At 35.9% G+C, this 23,572-nt stretch overlaps 1 protein-coding gene across 8 annotated transcripts in view; it reads left to right on the plus strand.

Annotated features, from left to right (window-relative positions):
- The window catches only part of LOC141502342 (P2R1A-PPP2R2A-interacting phosphatase regulator 1-like), a 44,497-nt gene that overhangs the window by 3,654 nt on the left and 17,271 nt on the right, over nucleotides 1-23,572 (plus strand). For 4 of the 8 annotated variants that reach the window (XM_074207015.1, XM_074207017.1, XM_074207020.1 and 1 more), the window contains exons 3-9: nucleotides 4,005-4,061; nucleotides 7,147-7,190; nucleotides 7,346-7,400; nucleotides 9,512-9,604; nucleotides 9,860-9,948; nucleotides 10,956-11,020; nucleotides 12,959-13,052. In XM_074207015.1, the coding sequence (XP_074063116.1) occupies nucleotides 4,005-4,061; nucleotides 7,147-7,190; nucleotides 7,346-7,400; nucleotides 9,512-9,604; nucleotides 9,860-9,948; nucleotides 10,956-11,020; nucleotides 12,959-13,052 (497 nt within the window). Of the gene's footprint in view, nucleotides 1-2,849; nucleotides 2,928-4,004; nucleotides 4,062-7,146; nucleotides 7,191-7,345; nucleotides 7,401-9,511; nucleotides 9,605-9,859; nucleotides 9,949-10,955; nucleotides 11,021-12,958; nucleotides 13,053-13,562; nucleotides 16,235-23,572 lie in introns of those variants that run through there. The other 4 variants (XM_074207021.1, XM_074207018.1, XM_074207023.1 and 1 more) reach the window with 4 other exon arrangements.

A 23,572-nucleotide genomic window follows, 5' to 3' on the forward strand; every position in this document is an offset into this window, starting at 1 on the left:
TTGATAATTATTTGCACTTAATAGTATAATTTCTTTCTAAAACTCATATGACTTTAATAAAAATTTTGTTTTTAATATAGGAGACACTAGATTTTAATTTTTTCTTTTTTGCTTGAAAAGATAATTTTTAATACTCTACTTAGAGGAATTTAGTATTCATTATTCTTCAGTCTTGAACTGTCATCTTTGGTGTTATAATGTCACATAATATCTAAACAAAAACAGCCATTTTATACCCATAATCTTATAGCTGAACACTTTTTATTAATACATCATCTCTAGAGCAAATTTTGTTGAATATGTAACTTGGAAATCATTTACAATTTTTTCTCTACTGATCTAAGTTTAATGAAACCATGGAAATGATCCTCATGGAATTTAAATTTACATATGTATATATGCTTGTGTTTATGTGTATATTTAGTATACACACATACATATGTATGTATGTATGTTAATGACATATTGATGGAATTGTCAGCATCAATTCTTGCACTTTACATATCTTAGAGATTCTGGACTCTCAATTTGGAGTTTAGTCATAAAATTCAAGTTGTAGAGAAGCTACCATTCCACATAGGCAAAGGAAGATTCTACTATATCAATGAATCAGTATAAGATTGGGAGAGTTTTATCAATGAAATCACAGGTTCAGTTCTTATCCCTATATACATGTAGATTGTATTATTTTATAAAGAATATATTTGGGGGCAGCTAGGTGGTGCAGTGAATAGAGCACTGACCCTGTAGTCAGGAGTACCTGAGTTCAAATCCGGCCTCAGACACTTAATAATTACCTAGCTGTGTGGCCTTGGGCAAGTCACTTAACCCCATTTGCCTTGCAAAAACCTAAAAAAACCCAAAAAAAAAAAACAAAAAAAAAGAATATATTTGAATTAATATTTAGTGACAAAAACCAAAACACAAGTGTAAACATGTTTTTGTCTACAAATGTGCATTTAAAAAGTCCAGAGAGAATATAAAGTAACAGTGTTTTTTTTTAAAGAAAGATTTTATTTATTTTGAATTTTACAATTTTCCCCAATCTTGCTTCCCTCCCCCCACCCCCCACAGAAGGCAGTCTTTACATTGTTTCCATGGTATAGATTGATCTCAGTTGAGTGTGAAGAGAGAGAGAAATCATATCCTTAAGGAAGAAACATAAAGTTTAAGAGATAGCAAAAAGAGTAATGTAGTTTTAAGAGTCATTAAGCAATTTTAGAGAAGAGGAAGAAGCCACCATTCATAAGAGATGTCCTAAAAACTGAAACCTTTTCCCCCTCCATTTCAGCATCAGGCTCACAGATTTAGATGTGGAAAGGACCTCTGAGTTTATGTGACCCAACCCCCTCTTTCTAGACATGAGGAAATTGAGGTTCGGGGAAGTTGAAATGGCTTGTTCTAGGCTGTATGAGGAGAAAGTAGTTGATGTTTGAACTCTGCTCTTCTGATTCCAAGTCTCACATTCTTTCAGTCATCCCAACTAGCCTCTCACAAGCATATTACCACCAGGTTCTTTCTCCATATAACTGATCAGGTCACTCCTTCCCCAACTTATCAAATAAAATTCAGACTTAGCCTAGCATTCAAGTTTTGCTGTGGCCTAAACCTATTCACCACCATCATCAACATTAACTTGTATTTATTAAGTGCTTACACCAGGTGTCCCAAAAGTCTTCGTGCAATTTTCCATCTTAATAATTTAAAATCGCAATAAGACTTTTGAGACAGTTTGTATAATACCCATTATAGCGCTTTATATTTTAAGAAGTGCTTTTATTGCCATTATTCCTTCCACCCGAACTGTATTACACACCATCCCTAACCATCCATCCATCCATCTTCCTATTTCACTGCCATTTTGTGCCTGAAATTCTAGATCCCCTTCCCCCATCCTCTCTACTTTCCCCTTTCTCACCACCCTGTTGAATTCCTAATACTTTGCTAGGATCTCTGCTTTGCATTTCCCATTCTCACAAGTACCTTAGTTATTTTGTCATTCCTCCTTTTAGTTTGTAAGCTTCTGGAGAGCAAGACCAGTTTCATATCCTCAGCACCTAGCATAGTACCTTCTCTGTACCTAGTAGGTTCTGAATAAATGTTTGTTGAACTTTAAGGGATCAAAGCCCTTAAAGTCTGACTTAAATATACCTTCTCCATGAAGCCTTCTGTGATTTTCCCCAATTCATTCCCGGTTTTCCCCTCTGATCTCTCAATAATGTCTTGCCTTAACAATTGGGAACAAGTTTGGGCTGTCTGCAAAGGAGAGTACCATCTGTATCCAGATAAGGAGCTGTGGAGTTTGAACAAAGTACAAGGACTATTCCCTTTAATTTGGGAAAAAAAAACAGATATCTTATTGTCTGATCTGGTTACCTCTGAGAATTCTGTTCTCTTTAAGGATATGATTTCTCTCTCATCACACCCAATTTGGAGCAAGGTACAACATGGAAACAAAGTAAAGACTGACGGAGTGCTATCTGTGGGGTGGGGGTGGGGGGAGGGAAGCAAGATTGGGAGAAAATTGTAAAACTCAAATAATATCTTTAATAAAAAAAGAAAAAAAATAATGTCTTGCCTTGTTCCTTTCATATCTTGAGTTAGTTTGTATTTTAGTTCTTATATTCTATCCTCTTACTAATACCTTGACCTCTGCACTGACAAGGAGGACCATATCTTCTCTGAATTTAGTTGTATCAGTGCCTAACAGTGCTCTGCACCACAATGGGAGTGTTATCTTGTTGCTAGCTAGAAAGCAATGTGAAACTGTGGGAGAGAGTTCTAGATTTGGAGTTTAGAGAACCTGTATTTGAATCTTGGCTCCTACCAGATCTGTTTCTTAAGAGAACAGCCTAAGTCTTAACTGACCTTGAAGTGTCCCTCAGCATCTAGCATATTGCTTCGCATTCCATATACAAACTCATATGGTATTTGAATTCAATTATACAGTTCATCTTTAGTTATTAATTAATGTCCACAACAGTCTAGAGACTATATGCCTCTGTTCAGCTTCTGGGCCAGGAACTTAGCAGGTAGACCTGAATAAGTACAAATCCTCTCACTATACTGAGAGTGACGGTCTGTGTTAAGTTTTTGAATATAAAGTAACATATTGCTCCAACTTAACTGATTTGTTATCATTTGTTATCATTGTTATGCTGGTGTTGTCAGGCTAATTTGGATTTAATTTTTGAAAAACCGGAATTACTGCTTGTTTTTAAAGAAATGTCATTTTGATACATTCAAATATATTAACAATAACTTGACTAAGTGTTGGTCCAACAGAGAATCCTTTGGTTAATGACTAGCAGATGTGAATGATTTATAATTAATCAAGTCTATATAAATGATATTCCTCTTCCAATGCTTAAGGACACTTAAAACAGTTTGGCCCCTTAAGAGGTCTAAATGTATCTCCTGAAATCTCATTCCAATCTCATCAAAAAAGAACTTGTTTAGCAAAGATAAGCTTAAGTTTAGCACTCTCTCCCCTTGATTGTCACAAAAGCTGAAATAATCTAGCCTGCTTTTATTAAGTTGCTATAACTATAACTATGAGACATATTTGGTCATCTTTCTAAGTTAACCCTAAGTAGACCAGAGATATCATGCTGATGTAGCATGAATTACCTCATCTTCAGGTTTTTTTTTTTATACTCTCATTAACATCCTTAAACCTATTGAATCATAATCCCCATAAGAGTCATTCTGGATGAATAGTACTAAGCTGGGATTTGTACTTTACAAGGAGTGCCCACAAATCCATCACAGTCTGAATTCAAACTCAGGTTCTGACTTCAAAGCTTGAATCGTTTTTACTTCATCACTCTTTTCTATTAATATTTTCTGAACCATATTGCCTGAGTGAGCAGTTCTTTTGATCTATTTTGGAAACCCTAAACCTTTCTTTATAACTTTGAATTTATTTTTTACAAATTTCTTTAGTGTGAATTAAGAAGAAACAAATTAAACTTATTTGATTATTTTCTGTATTGTTTTTGCAGTTGGTACCATCCTCCCCTCTTCGAATCCCCAGTAGCCGGATTCATCAGATCAAACAGGTAAGAAAATTCGTGGGGGGATCTTTGAAAGTCACTATCTAATCTAACGCTAAAAAGCAAAGTTAACTGTTTAGTTTAATTCTCATGGTATAGTAATGCTTTAACAGATTGTTGTTGATTTAGAGTTTCAGTTTAGAAGTAGCATTTGTTTGGAAAATAAATGTTTTGTACATTAGACAAAGTTTTATTGCATTTAAGAAAGTAGTAATTTTCAAAAATAATTATGTTACCTGTTGCCCTTTTCTCCTCGGAAAACTCAGAGGATTGCTGCTTAGAAAAACTAGCTTTCTATTACAAAATAGAGTCATCCTTATATCATGATTATACCATTTTTATTATGTTATTGCTTTTTTAATAATTCACAAATTGTAACTGTAACTTAACTGTTGTTAAGGCTACCACAGTTGTGCTGTTTTTGTTTGCTTCATTATCACCTTAAATTCAGAAACATGATATATTTTGTGATTTTGGTTTGGGGGCTGCCAGGTTTACTTCACTCAGTTTCCACTCTAGCACACCCCTGATAACAGCCCTCTCCCCCCCCCCAGCATTTTTTCTTCCACTATCCTTTCCCCCAAAGAACCTGATATTAACATAAAACTCAAATTGAGCCCTCTCTGGGTGGATAAGTGTGTACATTATATATCTGTAGCATTTCTTAAGTGATAAAAACAGTTTATAGCCAATATCTAAGTGAGCTTTTGTTTATCTCTGAAATTTGTACGTGCTGTCTCCTCAATTATCTTAAGTATTTGAGGTTTGGGGTTATAGGTTGTTAGTTATCAAAGCACTGAGTAAAGCATATTTTAACTATAGCTAGTAATATAGTGAGTAAAGAAGTTTATTATCCATATTAATTCAATATTTGTTGCATTTAGAATTGCTCAAAAAAGGGTAAGTTGAAGGAGAAAAGCCGTCTGCTCCTGGTCTGGCTACAGATTTACTGGAAAAAATTTAAATTTATTTTTAGCAATTTAATTTTCTGGTCTATTATTTTCCCAGTTGCCCGTTTTCTATTTTTCTGTATCTGGTCTTTAATGGTGACTTCTTTTTGGCGTCGAAATGAACCTTTTCAATTCAGGATAGTGTCACAGTGTTGTTGTGCTTATTGAGTAATATTATTGTCCCCTTATATTCTGAAAAGGAAATCTATCAAGCATTTTTTTGTTTGTGTCTTGTTGTTACATGGGCTTCCTAAGTGACTTTGGAGACACATATCATTCAACATATTCATTTTCAGAAGAGTGAAAAATGTTTTTCTTTTGTAAATATTACTCCAAAAGGGCATTTTTGTCCATATATAATTTAAGCTCATAGATGGGAGAAGTTGTATCTCCTCCAACCTCTTCTTCCCTATAGGGGCTAATAGCAATATTGCAAGGGGAAAGAACATCTCTTTTCCATAGGTAGCCATCTCAAATGGAAATGGAACATAAAAATTCCCCTCCATTTTATACCACATAATACCTCTTCCATGTCTTCTCATCCGTTATTTATGCCTTATGACATTATAAAATTTAATACACATTTACAAATTATTTCCTTTTTTTAAAAAAATGACATCTTAGAGTTGAAAGGGACCTCTGAAGTTATATATTTCAATATTCTCCATGAATGATCATTTAGCCTGTTTAAACACCTCAGCTCATGGGTGACTCACTGCCTCCTGAAGCAGTAATAATTATCAGAAAGGGTTTCTTTAAACTTAGCTGTAAATAATAAGCCATGAGACCAAATGAATGAAGATGAAGCATGGGTACTCCTTACAGAGAGGTGATGAACTTAAAATGCAAAAAGATATTCATTTTGGGACATGGCTATTGTAGAAATTTGTTTTGCCAGACTATAGGTATGAGGGCTTTATTTTTTTTGGGGGGGTTCTTTTTAATTTGCTATGAGGAAATTTGGAGGAAATAGGTGAGACAGATTTATAAAAGAATCCTTGATAGCTGAAAAAATAATAAATTAAGAAAAATCTGCCTCTAAATTGTACCTAACTCTAAACTCTGAAGCAAAGCAGAATAAATCTAAACCCTCTAAACTCTTTAGGTATTTTTTTTATACTGTATTTTCAAATACCATTTAACATCTGTTACTTTTCCCAAATTCTTCGTTTCTATCAATGGCATTAGCATTCACCCAGTCACAGGTTGAAAACCTCAGTTTTATTTCTTATTCTTTCTCTTCTTTCATCCAATATATTGCCCAACCAATCAGAAAATCTTGTATATCTTTCTTGACAAGCTCTCTTTGAATTATTCTTTTGTCTTGAGATTCTCACTAGCCAGATCCCTTATGCCTTGGATTACTGAATGAGTCTTTTCTGCTGTCCTTTTGGCCAATTCATTCTGCATAACACTAAAGAAATATTTCTACAAACATCATTGTTAATGTAATTTGTTGTTGCTGTTTAGTCAATTTCAGCTGTGTCAGACTCTTTGTGATCCCATTTGGGGTTTTCTTGGCAAAAATACTAGAACGGTTTGCCATTTCCTTCTCTGATTAATTTTGTAAATGAGGAAACTAAGGGAAGTGACATGCCCAGGGTCACACAGCCAGTAGATGTGTGAGGTCGGGTTTGAACTCACAAAGATGAATCTTTCTGGCTCCAAACCTGGCACTCTATCCACTGTGCCACTACTTATCTATCCTCTAATAGTAACTATACTGCTCAAAAATGCCAATGGCTATCTACTATCTATTGGGAAAGATCCAAACTGACATTCAAAGACCTTCATAATCTGGCTCCACTCTGTCTATTTGACCTTATTTCTCACTACTTGTCAGTACAAACCTAAAAGTCCATGCCGGCCAATCTCTTCTCTTGCCCTTGAACACATAATATTTATTCCTACCTCTCACCTTTTGTTCAAGTTGTTCCCACTGTCCTTCCTCCTTCAAAAAGCCTTGAGATTTTTTATTAGGGATTTTGTTACAAGTCTACCAGTTAAGCAAAAACAATGTGTATGCTTGTTCAAGGACTCTTTCTCTGTAACTCAGTGAAGAAAAAGAGGAGGATTCATCAAATCTAAAAGTCAGATAAAGATTCTTTGCAATTAGTACAGTTGTTTTTCTTGTCCTTCAGGAAGAAGGGATGGACATGCTAAACAGGGAAGCTGTGCATGAACGGTAAGTGTGTTAACTTTTGAATTAAATTGTTTTCTGGCGATGTTTACTTCCAGACACATTTTATCCAATCTTTATTTTTATTTTTTTAAAAAGTACCAACGCTATCAACATCAAGTACCAAATGTGATTTCTTTCTTTCTTAATTTTTTTTTTAGAGAGGTTCAGACTGCAATGCAGATAAGCCAGACATGGGAAGAAACTCTAACCTTGGTAAAGTATTTATACTTCAGTTTTGTATAAATTTTTAAAAGTTTGCATTTACCAAGACATTCTTTCCTATTCCTACTTCCTTATTTCAAAGCCTTACATATTCTTTGGTGAAAATTAGTTTGAGATGTGCTTCCCACTTACTGTAACTTGAAATTCTTTTAAGAAGAAATGTTGTATGGTTTAGGCATAAAATTACTCTATTTTTTAAGAGTTGGATTCAAAATAAATAACTATCTGAAACAAAATCATCGCTTTAGTTGTGAAACACCGCCTGTTCTTCATGATGGGCTCCAAAAAAACCTAGTCAGAATTCTTAGATGATAGACCAATCAATGTTCTTATTTTCTTTTCTTAATTTACTAACTATTGAACTTTAAAGCCTTATGGTGGATTTCCTAAAAAATTTATTTAATTTTATATCCATAATACATATATCCCCACCATTATTTTAGCATATACCCTTCAATTGAAACAGATTTAGAACTTCGAAACTCAGTAAAAAATGTTATAACTCCTATGTACAGATTATGATTGCTTAATTGCAGTGATTTAATGATAAGCCATTTTCAATCTTAATCATCTTGGCTGATGAACCAAGTAAGGATTGAGCTGAATTTTCAGTCTTGTTTGACCTTTCCTTCAAAGCCTTAAATAAACCCAATTACAAGGGAAAATATTATTTCTTTTCCTAGATATACTGTATACCAGAGTTGATGAGTCTGATGATTCTAGCAGTTAAATTATTTAGACAAAAATAAGCTTTGGGGATCCCTTTGCAGCCTGGTATTTCAATGCTTTGGTGCTATTGGAACTTAGACCTGATATTTTATTTTATTTTTAATTTCTTTTATTTAATATTTTCTTTTTTCCCCAACTACATGTAAAATTTTTTTTAACATGTTTTTAAATTTATTTAAGGCAATGAGGTTAAGTGACTTGCCCACGGTCAGACACCTAGACAATTATTAAGTGTCTGAGGCCAGATTGAACTTAGTTCCTCCTGATTCCAGGGCTAGTGCTCTATCCACTGCCTAGCTGACCCCTTAACATTTAACATTTAAAAAATTTTTGAGTTCCACATTCTTTCCCTACCTCATTGAGAAGGAAAGCAATATAGATTTGATATGGGTTATACATCAGAACATATTTTCATACCTGTCATGTTATGTAAGAAAACTGACCAAAAAAAAACCAAGAAAAAGAAAAGCAAAAGTATGCTTTATTTTGCATTCAGATTCCAGTACTTCTTTCCCTGGAAATAGCATTTTTCATCACAAGTTCTTCAGAATTATCTTGGATCATTGCATTCCTGAGAACAGCTGAGTCATTCACAGTGAATCATTATATAATATTGCTGTTCGTGTATATGATAGTCTCCTGGTTCTGCTTATTTCACTTTTCATCAGTTCATGTCTTTCTAGGATTTGCTGAGAACACCCTTTAGAGTTGATATTTTAGAATTGGATTTAAATCAGGTGAATCCATTCATTTTAGCGCTTATTTCGTTTTTTAATTTAAGGCAATGGGGTTAAGTGACTTGCCCAAGGTCATACAACTAGGCAATTATTAAGTGTCTGAGGCTGGATTTGAATTCAAGTACTCCTGACTCCAGGGCTGGTGCTCTATCCACTGTGCCACTCAGCTGCCCCCCAGTCAGTGCTTATTTTTAATGTATGTAAATACCATTGTTCTTGCTTTCTCACCAGTACCCAGTTTCAGACCTCTATGGTCATTCTCTAAACAATGTTATTTTCAGTATCATCTCCATTCACACTTAGGAAAGAAAAATACTCTTTTTTTCTCCGATACCTCGATACTGACTAATGCTAAGTCTTTTGGACCTACAATATAGCTACTGGAAACTTTGGGGAGCCCCTCAAATTCCATGTAACTGGTTCACCCCCAAAATAAGGTATAACACTTGTTAGTGGAACTGATTTTGAGGTTCCTTGCCATGGTGTAGAGTTGATAGAAATTTTGAGCTCTTTCCAACTAATGAAAGTGATAGTTGCTTCTTCCCAGCAGCAGCAGTTGCAATCCAATATTTCCTCTCTGCTGTCACCTAGGTTCAACTATCAGTGATATAATTACATACTGTTCCATTTACCTAGAACGATAATGATGGAGAGAAGTCATCATCTCCAAGGCGTGTTGATTTTATTCCAGTTTCTCCTGCACCTTCACCTACCAGGGGAATCGGAAAGGTAAGAAGGTGAAACCTGACCATGTATGCTCTATTATTCATCCAGTGAACCAGTAAAACATGTACCTTTTAAGCATCTGCTCTTTCCTGCACACTGTGTGAGGCACTGGGGGAGAATGAAGGCTAAACTGACACTTAGCAAACCTTATGTTTAGCATTCCCAACTCCAAACGATTTCTCTTATTGTAGTATATGTGATTTGGAAAGTGGTATTTCTTTTTTTTGAACTCTCTGTTGTATTTTGGGTTTTTTTTAGCAGTGCTATTCACCTTCATTACAGACCTTTGTTGCCAGCAATGGGATGCCTCCTAGCCCTATTCCTAGCCCGACTAGACGATTTGCAACGTAAGTTCACATTTTATGAGAATACCAAATTGATTCTAACTAAAGAAAAATTATACTTTTCTTTTTAAGTTTCTTTTTTCTGGACCTAGTAAACCTGGATAGTGTCTCTTCAAAGCTAAATTAAAATGTTCTTTTCTTAATCATTTCACTAGCTGAATTCATACATATGAGATCTCCCCTCTGATGTATATTAACTCATACATATAATTTTCTAGATACTTTTTTACAAGTATACCCACTCATCCACCTATAAACATGCAAATATACATGCAGTATACATATACAAATGAACATTTGTAGGAACTCCCTCCACCAACCAAAACTAAAAATTAAAGCTCTAAAGACTTTGGAAACTATATGAGCTTCTCTGTAGCTCCACATATCGATATGTGGAAAAGTCAATACCTCCCCAAAGTCCAGATTGTTGACATTCTATTTAGTAGTTGATAAACCCTGATGAATTATCTGAAGTCACTTTACCTATAAGCCCAAGGTCCCATAGCCAATAACTATCAAAAGTGAGATTTGAACTGCCCCCCCCAAAAGTCTTCCTGATCCAAGCCCAGCCCTCTGTAGTAATTACACATACTGCCTCTATCCACCTCTAGATCTGTAATAACCTTGTGAATTAAGTCAGTCACAACTGAGACTACATAGCTCTCCATTAATTTGTCCAAATTTAGGAAAATGTTCTTGGCTAGAGAGCAGAGTTTAGAAGTATGTTTGCTACTAACTTATTCCTATTCTTACTAAGAAATAGGATAGAACAATTAGAAGCTTCTACTGTACACTTGGGATTAGAGAGAGAGGTTGGGCATGACTTCTGAGACCTACATTTTATGACCACATTCTCTGGTCTACTGAGTTGTGCTAGATGGACCTGGTTATTCCAAACATTTTTGAGAGTAGTGATGGCTTTGCTCTAGTAACCTTGTAGATTTCTGATCACAACTGTTGACCTACGGATAGAGGCATAGTAATGACAAATGTGATTCATGTTACATTAGCAGGAGGAGTCAGAGTCCCATCAACTGTATCAGGCCGAGTGTTCTGGGACCTATAAAGAGAAAAGGTACTGTGGTTCTATGGGAGTCTGGGAATTGGGACTTGTAAAGTTATATTTTCTTAGTGTTTGTTCTAATAGCTTGCACTAACATAGTACTTTCTGATTACAAAGTAATTTCACATATATTGTCACTAAATCATCAAGTAGTGGCTTTGTTAGGATTAGTTTTTTGCTGACTATGAAACATTTGATAGATATTGCAAGTATTATAATAAAAATGCTTTTCAATTTAGACTACTTAGTTCAGCAAGTATTTTATTGCTTTTTCTTCCAATGATTAACATAGATAATATTAAAACGTGGTATAAATTTTAAAATGGTTGAGGTTGTAGTGTTTGTTTTTATTCTTAGTTTTAGAAAGGTGGGATGAAAGGAAGGAGGACAATTGGTATTGGAATGGTGACTTAAACAAGAAGGTGGTTTTTGAGCCAGTTTTGGTTCCATGTCATCTCATCTCCATTTGACCTTGTTCTTCTTCTCTCCACTTGCTTAGTAAACAAAATGAACTGCATATTTTGTAAGAAATGTAATTTGCTTTGAGTGGGATGGTGAAAATGGGAGAATAGAAGGGGTCAACAAAAAGAGAGCAAGAACCACAGCATGCTTTCTTCTCTCAAACATAATACATTTTGGATTAATTAATAAGGCAGACTTCCAGCACAGCATATTTAATTAAACCAAGACATATGCATTTCTTTGTAATTACTCTCAAATTATTAAAGACTGAGCTGCAGGGCAAGGCCTTTTTTCTTTCTTTTTTTTTTTACATTGGACTGTCCATAACTTAGCTGCCTGAGTCAATGTCATGCAAAAGTAGAAAGTCTAAGGGTAATAGAGCACTTGGAATCTTTTGAATATATTAAATATATGCTTCAGGTCAAAGTTTTGTGCATTAGCTTAACTTAAATCTTCTGCCCTTTTAAGAAAGTAAGGTTTTATCACTTTGGGCATGGTGTCATTTATTTATTTTTTAGTTCTTTAGTTTTTGCAAGGCAATGGGGTTAAGTGGCTTGCCCAAGGTCACACAGCTAGGTAATTATTAAATGTCTGAGACCGGATTTGAACCCAGGTACTCCTGACTCCAGAGCCGGTGCTTTATCTACTATGCCACCTAGCCACCCCGGCATCATCTATTTTTAAAACTTGCTTTTACCTAATACAGAAGTGAGCATTCCCTTGTAACTCAACCACTTGAGAGTGTAGGACCCTACAGGTCAAGTTAAAAGTAGAGAAAGAGAGTACCAAGAACAAATTTAGGCAAGGTTAAAGGAGTTAATGCTCTTTTAAGCTAGAGAAGAGAACCTTCCAAGGTGAAGAGTAACTCTTCAGGAAGAGGATCCAAAGCATAAGAAGGTTTTAGAGGTGACAATAAACAGGAATTGATCATCTTCTCTGAGAATAGCACAAGAGAGAAGGAACTCAAAGGGGCAGTCTTGAGCAGTTTGGCTGGTTGGTTTAGAAGGGTTGCCTTTACTAAAGAAAACTAAGACCTTCTCTAAAGATAAGAGGTTTTTTTAAAATGAGGTTTTTAATGCATAGAAGACTAACTTACCTTAAATTGTGAAAGTCTATATGCATCTTGAGGCATGGGTCGAGATGCATTAAATAAGTTTCAAGCCTTTGAAAATACATAACAATCTTCCCAAGGAAGAGTTATAGAATTGCTCTCCATGCGGATGTTTAAAGAAACTAAAAAGGTGTGGTCTTTGGTTTTACATGATTGCATAATCCTACCAGTCCACAAAGGCTCTTCCAACAATAGATTGCTCTTTACCTTACGTGTAACTATATGATCATAAAGCATTAGATTTCTTAACACGTATTTGAAAGTTATCATAAAGTTGTACCATTTTGATTGAAAATAGATACCTGTCCCTCCACCCCCCGCCCCCACCCAGCTCCAAGCTGTTTAAAGCTGACTTTCCCATTGGTGTTTTTTCATAGGCGAAATGGAAAATGAAGATCCACCAAAGAGATTCTTTCAAGGCACCAGTAGCAGTTTGCTTTCTCCTGATGTTCCATCAATTCCTGATATGTGGTAAGTGATTTAATTCTAGGTTTCCAACATTCATTAAGGTTTGAATTGCATGATTTTATTAAAGCCTTATTTGACTTGTCAGCTTTGGAACGTTTTTTAAGATGTTAGCAAACTAATCTCAAATGGATTTATTGATTAGTTTGTCTAGTTAGTTAATTCTCAGGCATGTGTATAGGTGACACTGATTATATAATGGGTGTGTTTTTTGAAAATGTGGCCATAGAAATAGATTTCTATATGGAACATAGGAGAAGTATGGTTATGCACATTTGGGAGGGGGGAAGAAATCATTCTTCTATTCACTTGAACCACAGTAAGCTTAATTTAATGAGAAAAAGAGAACATTGTTACTCTTGACTTTACTATCCAGATGGTATCCTGAAACTGTAACTACTAACACTTCTTTACTGTAGATGGTCTGTGCTTATTTTGCAGACTTTTCTCCTCACAAAATACACATTTCAAATCTCTTGACTTCTGTTTACAATGGGTGGCCTTTTCTTCTCTCAGTCTGTCTTCAGATGCTCTTGATGGAAACAGCAGCAGTGCTGGATCTTCTTGTAACTCACCAGCTAAAGTCAGCACTACCACCGACTCTCCTGTGTCACCTTCTGACTCGGGCTCTCCATTTATCCCTGTAAATGAGTTTTCATCTAAGTGATTCACCACTCCAAGACTTGTCTTTCTGATGGAGAGAAAAAGCCAGTTGAAATAATAATGTAGAATTGTATCGCGCAATTTGAGCTATTTCCTCTTTTATATTTTTCTTTTAGGAATATGCAGAAATATTGGTATTCTAGAGATCTCCCATATCCAGTTTCTGAGGATGCGCTTAAATTCAACATAGTAATCTTTTCAAAAACATCTTTTAAATAAGAGTATGTTGAAGCTATAAACATACATCTTTTAAGCTGCTAATATATCTCTATATCTATGTCGTCCCTTGATTATTTTTTTTAATAATTGAGAGCGCTATTTATTTATGGGAATAGTGAGTTCTGATGAAGTATAATTGTTAAAACAGTTTCACAAACTGATGTTTGAAAATGACACGTTGTGCCCACACTAGTTCTTAATATTTTCAGTAATTGCTAGCTCTCTCTAAATATATATGTATGCATATATTTATATATATATATATATATATATATATACACATATATATATAAAACCAACCTATCAAAAGCTATTTTCTAAAGTAAGCTAATAATAACATACTAATCTTACTATTGTCTGTTTTATGCAGGAATCTGGAGATATTTACTTTGTTTTGGGAAGAGAAAGGGGTAGTATAAGGAAGAAAAAACCTAAATGACTAGGAAAATGCTTAATTGGGGCTTTGTGCCAGTATTCAGCTTGTGTTTTACCTGGATCAATTTTGTATTTAAATGTGAAGGGGAAGTCAGTGTTGATTAGTTATAGTCTTAGGCATTTTTGTAAATTCCTTTTTATTTCTTATTAAGACTCCTGAATTGATTAAATATGCTTCCTACATGTAATGGATTTTCTGTCAGAATTATCTACTTCCTTTTGCCCCTAAATGACTGTAAATTTTTTTTTTAACTCTAAATGTTTTGCTATCTAAAAATCTTTTAAGGGATTTTTTTAAAAATAGAAATAGAATAGCTCTAGCAAAGAGTTAAATTTTAAAACCTGAAATAAGTGCTTTGAACAATTGGGGACAGTTCAACATTCAATTTAAAATTAGAAAGGGAATTTTCTGAACTTAAGTTGAGAATAGCTTGAAATGGACTTAGTTATTCAATTATGAACAGTTCTTATAAAACACATTTCCTTTTCAAAGGAGATAGTAGAACAACAATTTAGCTATACTCTCAAATGGGAAAAGACTGAGGACTGTGTTGCAAAAGCCTTGAAGGCATTCACCAATAAGAGTCTGTGGGAAAGGATTCTCGCAGGTTATGGATAAATGTAATCACATATTCCCAAATATGCACCATTCATCATAATGGACTTCTGAGAAGGGTCTAGAATTCTAATGAACAATTATGAGTAAATAAAACTAGTGGTATAGTCTTAGTGATGCTTTAGCTTCTTTGTTTCCCAAGTCTTAGATTTATTAGTTAAAGAGAAAGGGGTTAGGGGAACTTTGTTGTAACTAAATGTAGTAGCAATTCTGTATCTTGCCTTATATCACCGTCCTCCCCAAAAAGTCATGTGTATTGGGGTGGCTAGGTGGCACAGTGTATAGAGCACCGGCCCTGGAGTCAGGAGGACCTGAGGTCAAATGTGGCCTCAGACACTTAATAATTACCTAGCTGTGTGGCCTTGGGGAAGCAACTTAAACCATTACCTTGCAAAAAAAAAAAAAGTCATGTGTATTAACTTCTTATACAGTAATAATGCATTTGCATAGACTCTGGGAGAGGATATAATGTTCCAGAACAAAAACCATTGAAGACAGGTGAAGTGAACTTTTAGGGTGAAAACACTGCTACAAGAAATCTTGTATAAATCCATTGCTAAGTAATACATTAATTAGTACATGCTTATATATGTAGGGGGTACTAATAATTGGACCCCTCTAGGAAAGAGGTAATCATAACTCTACTTAGATCAGATAATTTTCCACTCTCTTCAAGTTAGTTTAGACTAATATGTTATGTGCTAGAATAACATAACTCACTACAGTATGCTTGGTGTGGCATTTGTGAATACTGTTGTTGATTTTTCATTCTTGATTAATCATTGCAACTGTTGTCTTTTGAGCTTGTGTAATGGAAGTAGCCTGTTTTTCTCTCTATAAAAGACTTCTCTCTCTTGGTATTCAACCCCAAAGAATTGCTTAACTTTTCCATGCTGTTTTTGTGGTTGGTTCCTTTTGAGTATGGTAAAGCTATAGTTTATCTTAAACATGCCAAAGACCTGTCCTGTCACTCTTCTATATGGAAGACTGATTCTGGGGGGTTTGACTTTGCTTGTCTCATTTTTCCTGAATGAGTCTCATATTATCTAATCTGTAACTCATCTTAAAGATGCAAGAACAAGAGCTAATTGTGCTGTGTATATGTGTCAAGGTGTCCTCTTTCTATTATATTTATGCTAGTTTTCAAAATGCTAATAAAAATTAAAATAAAAGAGAAATGTGGCTTCTAAAAGTTCTTTTTTGGTATAATGTTTCTTGGCTTTAAAAATATCTTCATGTTTGCTACTGGACTTCCATCTTAGAAATCTTATGATAACACAGCTTGAGAAATTTACCTTTGCCATTATTCTAACTGAACTATTATATATAAGTAGAATGATGGTTGCTAAAATACTTCTATACAGTCTACAACAACTCTTGCATTCTACCATAGAACTTGGATCTCCAAACTTTCCTTCACTGAATCTTCACACAAATTTGCACCATTTCCTGAAAGGTTTCATATGTGAAATTCTAAAAAGAAGAAAACTGTTTTGTGATCCTAAAATTGACATATCAGTCCCAAAATGCATTTTTATTTTGGCCTGACTCTGTAATTTTGTTGAAAAAGGAGCTCCTGGTGAGGAAATACTTTTCATTAATGCAGATGAGCTACTGCTTGAGCACTTAGAATCTAAAAGAGTTGCTTGGGACATTGAGAAATGAAGTGATTATCACTAGTGTCAGAGTTGAACCCTACTCTTTTTTTTAGGTTGAAAGGTTGTTTTATTTCATTTTCAGTCCCTTTAAATATATTTCCATTATTAATCATTCTGTGAAAGAAGAATTAAAACTAAAGGGGGGGGGATTGGGAAGAAAAAAAAACATAAAAGAAGTTTTAGAAAGTGAACATAATATTCTTTGCTCTACATTCAGATTCCATAGTTCTTTGTCTGGATGTGGATGGTGTTTTCCATAACAAATCTTTTAGGATTGTCATTGATCATTGGACTGCTGAGGGGAGCTGAGTCCATCATAGTTGATCATCTTACAATGTTGCTGTCAGTAAATACAATGTTTCTCTTGGTTCTGTTCACTTCACTCAGCATCAGTTCATATAAGTCTTTCCAGGCTTTTTTTTTTATTTTTTTTTGAATTATAAAGATTTTATTTATTTTGAGTTTTACAATTTTTACCCTAATCTTACTTCCCTCCCCCCACCCACCCCCCACAGAAGGCAATTTGCCAGTCTTTACATTGTTTCCATGGCATACATTGATCCAAATTGAATGTGTTGAGAGAGAAATCATATCCTTAAGGAAGAAACATAAAGTATAAGAGATAGCAAGATCAGACAATAAGATATCAGGTTTTTTCCTTAATTAAAGGTAATAGTCCTTGGTCTTTGTTCAAACTCCACAATTCTTTCTCTGGATACAGGTGGTATTCTCCAATGCAGATACCCCAAATTGTCCCTGATTGTTGCACTGATGGAATGAGCAAGTCCATTGAGGTTGATCATCAGTCCCGTGTTGCTGTTAGGGTGCATACTGTTTTTCTAGTTCTGCTCATCTCACTCAGCATCAATTCATGCAAATCCCTCCAGAACCCTACTCTTCTGAGTTGGAGGCAATGAACTGTCTCTCCAATTATGCCATCCCCAAAATGACATTAGAATTCCATCACCAAGATTTTTGAAAGTAGAATTTAAATTGTAGAGTTGTTTTTTTGAAGCAATTTTTTGAAGCTCTCCTTTTGAGGGAGCCGGTGACTAGATTTTAGTCACTGGGAATCAAAAATTTCGAATTTTTGTCCTTGGCTTTGATTTATAACAAAATAATGATAATAGACTTCCTTTAAATGTATATTTACCATATTCAGAACTGATGAGTTATAAGGATGTTCTAAGAGTGACTGTGTTTTTGATTGTCTAGCTAATTTTTTTCCCCTAAGAAAACAAGATACCCCGAGAATGCTGTAGTATTGTTTTTTGGTTCTTTACATCAGGAAAAAGGATTTTAACAAGGGTGTTTTCGGTATTATGACATGTTGTGGTGCAGTCTCTACACCACCACCACCCCTTTCCAGGATTGACATTTGAAATACTTCTTGAGATTATAAATTCTAGAATTTAGGTATCATGATAAAAAAAAATCCATGGAATCTTAAATAGAACTTAATCAATTAGTTCAGCCTTATTACCCCATTACAGAATTTCTTTCTTACAGTACCCCTTCACAAAAGTTCAGGAAGAGGGCTGAGTACTTCTAATAATGGAGAACTCGCTCCTTCACAAGGTATTCCTTTCCATTGTTTGATAGCTCCAGTTTTTAGATACTTCTTTTTAAATTAGAGAAAGGCAATTGGGAAGAAGGGTCTGTTGCTGTGTGTGTGTGTGTGTGTATGCAACAATATATTACCAGATAATTTGATCTTGGGCTGGATTTAACCAAATCTTTAAAGCAAATTCTAAACCTGTACTAACCTTGGACCCTTGTCCTTGCATTATTAGGTTCTTTGGACTCCTACCAACAATATATCTAATCACTTATATGACTAAAAGTCTTGTCCTTCAGGCATATCTGTATGTCTTTTACATAATGGACTCTCTAACAGTTTATTATAGGGAGAAAAAGTAATTGCCATCTTCTCTGACCTTACATTTTAGTATTTTAGCTCTTAGGACCTGAGCCTAAAGAGGCCTCATCCTTATTAGAATTCACTGCCAAATAACTAAAGTTTTTAATTTTGAAAAGGGCAGACTATGCTAAATGAGACTAAGATAATTCCAGTGAAAATGCAGTCCAGCCTTGCCTCCTCCATTGCCACACCATGTCGTCTTATATCACAGATGACTTTCCAGTGATTTTTCAGCCAAGGTTAAAAATAGGATTGGTTTTCACTGTTGTCTATAAGTTCTAGGTAGAGGGAGCCAAAGGAAAATCACATAGGCAGCTTGGAAATTTGTTTTTACTATCTTGGTGGCAGGATAATTAATGGCCATATGTTCTCAAAAGCACTAAATAAATGCATCCATACGATTAGCTGTATCCTATAAATTGACTGATAGCTCTATATGTGAAATTGGAGATCTTTGTGGCCTAACTGACAGCAACACAAATTGGTAAAATAATTGCCCAGAGTCAGCCTTTCAGTATGTGATCAGACTGCAATTTGGTCCCCTAAAGTATTGCCTCTGTCTTTGCAAGCAGAGACAACGTCATGCTGGTCATAAACCTCTGAACCCTTTAAAAAGATTCTTGAAGCGGTTAGGGAGGATCACACCCATAGAAGTCAAGACTCTGATCCTTTCCTGCAATGTGGAACTCATTTTGTTCTTTCTCTGCCATGGTGTCCTCTGTCTTTTGAATTATGCATGATTTATTCAGAAAGGGAATGCTAATTTCCCTCTGCTTTCTTGTTTTGTGTGAATAAATTATTTTCTTGGGATTTGCATGTTAATCACCAGCTCTCATTGCAGCAAAGCACACGCCAATTAAACAAAAAACAACAAAACACCTCTTCATCAGCTCATAGGATGTGAGATTTAAGATATGTTTGATGTGAGCCTTATTTAAAGGGATCCTAGGAGGAATAACACACATCTATGAATTTTTTCTGTGGCATCAATGGAAAATCTTATCTAACACTAAAAAACCAACTACCAGCAAGAAAACTTTTTTAAAACAATTATCATATGACTATAAGAAAGTGGGTGTAGTGAATCTTTCTACTACAATTTAGTTTATTTCTTGGCCTGGGTCTTCTCCTTTGGTAACTCACCAGGGAACACAAGCTTAAAACTAAAGGTCATGACTTGAAACAATCACAAAGAGCCAGCCTGTGATTTCGTGCTTTGTAGGGAAATAATCTGAAATGAAATTATCCAGCAAAGGGAACTAATTATACCATTCATTTTTATTTTGGCTCTTCTAAGGAGACCTCCACAAAAGTCATCCTATGCTGCCCCCTGGCATGGAGGTGAGCCCCGGGTTCTGGAAGATTGTGCCAATGGTGTTAAACCCTCTCAGTTTACAACCAAGTTGGAAAAGCTTAGTGTATGGGTCTGGTGATAAGCCTGCATGTTTAGTACCCAAGGACTAGCAGTTTAGAAAAATTCAGAACCAGAAGACTGGCCTCCAGATATTGATTTTTTGGGTAGTGCCACAGACATTCATGAAGGCTGCCTAGTAAAGGGGTGGTGGAAGGGTTTGCAATTAGCATTAGTGGAGGGAAGAACCAACAAATGACAGATTGTTTATGGAAATATGAGGGGAAATAGAAAACTGTGGTTGTTGCAGTTGACATTTTGTTAAATTTACTGAGTATCAATGATTTGTAGACGTATTGTGTCAACTCAGGAGCAAACATTAAGTACCTACTATATGAGAGGCAGTGTTCTAGGTACTGCAGATACATAGCAAAAGCAAAACCCTGTGCTCAAGGGCAAGAACTTCTTAAGGGAGAAAAACAATATTGTTGAGTTTACCCTTAGGAACCCTAGTATATAGGCCAGTGTTCTTTGGGACCCAAATTTATTTTCTTGGGAGACCCAAATTAATTTTCTAAATTAGAATCCTAATATCTTTAGGATCACAGACACACACACACACACACACACACACACACACACACACACACACACTCACATCTACTGTAAAAATGCCTTACCAAAACCACTCAGCTCCTCAGTCTACTCACCTCCCATAAGCTACTCTTCCACTCTACCTCAACCATACAAAAAGATGTTTTTTTACCTTCAATCTTGTCATCACCTCCAGATGTACCAGGTCTATGTTCAAGAATTCTGAAATCTCCTTATCTGACTATAATCTATTGACTTTTGACTCTATCTCTGCCTTCCCTTACAAAACCCTATTTTTTTGCACTATAACCTCTAATCCCTTGACCCCTAATTCTCTTCTGGGTCATCTACAATAACCACTCTCTCTTCTCCCCATTTTGACCTCTTGGTGAACTAATTCAATTCTATACTGTTTTCCTCTCTTGAATCCCTACCCCTCTTAGCATGTCCTCAGTTACATTCAGCAAACCTCAGCCTTGGATTATTCCCACCATTTGATGCCTTCAATCATATATATGAGCTGCTGAACAAAGATGGAGAAAAATTACTCATCAATTCTGGCTGAGTTTACTACAAATTTGTGTTCCCTTCATTGGTACTAGATAATTCACTATTATCTCACTATTTCACTCTCCACAGTGACTCTTCCAAACCTTTTCATCTCTCCTCAAATCTCTTTCCTAAGTCTAGCGCTTCAAACAGTTCAAGCAACCACTTTTCATTCTGTCTCCTCCAACTAATTGTCCCCTCTGTAATTCCCACTCTTTCACTTATTTTCAATATCTCCCTGTATATTAGTTCACTTTTTATTGCTTACAAACATGTCAATATCTCCCTCATCCTGGAAGAAGTCTTGCTTGATCCTCTGTCACTACTCACTAATTTCCCTTCCTCACCAACTTGCCATTAGTAGTTAAATATCTTTAAAAGGCTATCCACAGTAGGTGTCTACTTTTTCTCTTCCAAACTAGTTTCTGACTTATTCCACCAAAACTATCCTCTCTAAAGTTATTTCTGGTCTTGTAGTTGCCAAATCCAAAGACCTTTTCTCACTTCACATTCTCCTTGATTTTTCCAACAGCCTTTGACACTGTGGATTGCTCTTCCCTCCAGGTTTTCAGTATACCACTCTCTCTTGGTCCTCCTGCCTATCTGACCACTCCTCAATCTTTTTGCTAGATCCTCTTCCAAATCACGTCCCCTAATTGTCAGTGTTCCTCAGGCTTCTGTTCTGGACCCTCTTCTCTTCTTTCTCTATCCTGCTTCACTTAGTGGTCCCATCAGCTCCCATGGATTTAATTATCATCTTTATGCTGATGATTCTCAAGTCTATTTTATCTTGTCGCTGACCTCTCTATCTCATATCTCCAACCTGCCTTATAGACATCTCAAACTGGATGTCCAGTAGACAACTTTATCTCAAGGTGTACAATACAGGACTCATCTTTTCCCCCTAAATCCTCCCTTGCCTCCCACCTTCCCTCTGCTCACCATTCTCCCAGTCCCTCAGACATACAATCTAGGAAACATCTGGGTTTCTCATTATCTCTCACCACCCCCATATCAGATCTTTTTGCCAAGACCTATTTGATATCCCCTATCCAACATTTGTCAAATACACTCCCTTCTCTCCTCTGACACTGCCACCACCTCATGTATTGCAGAAGCCTACAGTGGGTCTCCCTGCCTCAAGTCTTTTCCCACTCCAATCCATCCTCCATTCAGTTACCAAAGTGATTTTTTTTAGAGCACAGGTGCAGCTACTCCCCTACTCACTAAACTCCAGTGGCTCCCTGTTGCCTCCAGTATCAAATACAGAGTCTTCTGTTTGGCATGCAAAGCCCTTCATAACCTAGTCCCTTCCTACCTTTCCTGCCTTTGATATCTCTCCCTCACATGTACTTTTCAATTCAGTGACATTAGTCTTCTGGCAACTCCACAGTAAAGTCACTCCATCTCTTGGTTCCAGGCATTTTCTCTTGCTATCCCTGTCTGAGACACTTTCCCTTCTCCGCTCCAACCAGCAACCTCCCAAGCTTCCTTTAAGTCCCAGCTAAAATCTCATCTTTTACAGGAACCCTTCTTCAAACCCCTTAATGCCAGTGACCTCCCTCTGCTAATTATCTCCTATCTATCCTGTATATAGTTTTTGATGTTATAGTTTTACAGTCTTTTCAAGCATGTCCAATTCTTGGTGACCCTATTTAATAGGGTTTTCTTATCAAAGATACTGGAGTGGTTTGCCATTTTCTTCTCCAGCTCATTTTACAGATGAGGAAAGAGACAAACAAGAGTGAAGTGACTTGCCCAGGATCATAGAGCTGGTAAGTGTCTAAGGCTGGATTTGAACTCAGGACAACAAGACTTTCTGACTCCAGGTTTGGTACTCTAGACATTGCACCAGCTATACAGCTGGCTTTGTATATGTTTATTTACATGTTGTCTCCCCCATTAGATTGTGAACTCCTTGAAGACAAGGAATATCTTTTGCCTCTTTTTGTATCTCCAGTGCTTAGCACAGTGTCAGACATACAGTACCTGATTAATAAATGTTTATTGATTAATCAGTGATGACCTTCAGCTTAAAGAAATCAAGTACAAGAGAGTTATACTACCTTTCTTCTTCACCTAATTTTGTTTTGGGACAATTCCTTTTGAAAGTTCATTCATGGGGCAGCTAGGTGGCACAGTGGATAGAGCACTGACCCTGGAGTCAGGAGGACCTTAGTTCAAATGTGGCCTCAGACACTTAATTACCTAGTTGTGTAGCCTTTGGGCAAGTCACTTAACCCCATTGCCTTAAAGTTAAAAAAAAGTTCATTCACTAATTAATAATCCTTTTTTCATAGGACCTTAGCTTTAAAACCTGAAAGGACCATGGATATCATCTAGGACAACCTGGTCATTTTCCTGATGAGGAATTTCTTGCCCAGAGGTTTAGTGACTTGACCAAGGTCATTTCTAGGTAGTTGGTGGGCAGAGTCAGTTCTTGAACTAATAGCAAAGCCAGTCTTCTTTCCACCACATCATTGTTGATTGCTCAGCAATATATAGTATAAATTTACTAAA

The sequence above is a fragment of the Macrotis lagotis genome, chromosome X (genome assembly GCF_037893015.1).
Source record: "Macrotis lagotis isolate mMagLag1 chromosome X, bilby.v1.9.chrom.fasta, whole genome shotgun sequence".
NCBI classification, from domain to species: Eukaryota; Metazoa; Chordata; class Mammalia; order Peramelemorphia; family Peramelidae; genus Macrotis; species Macrotis lagotis.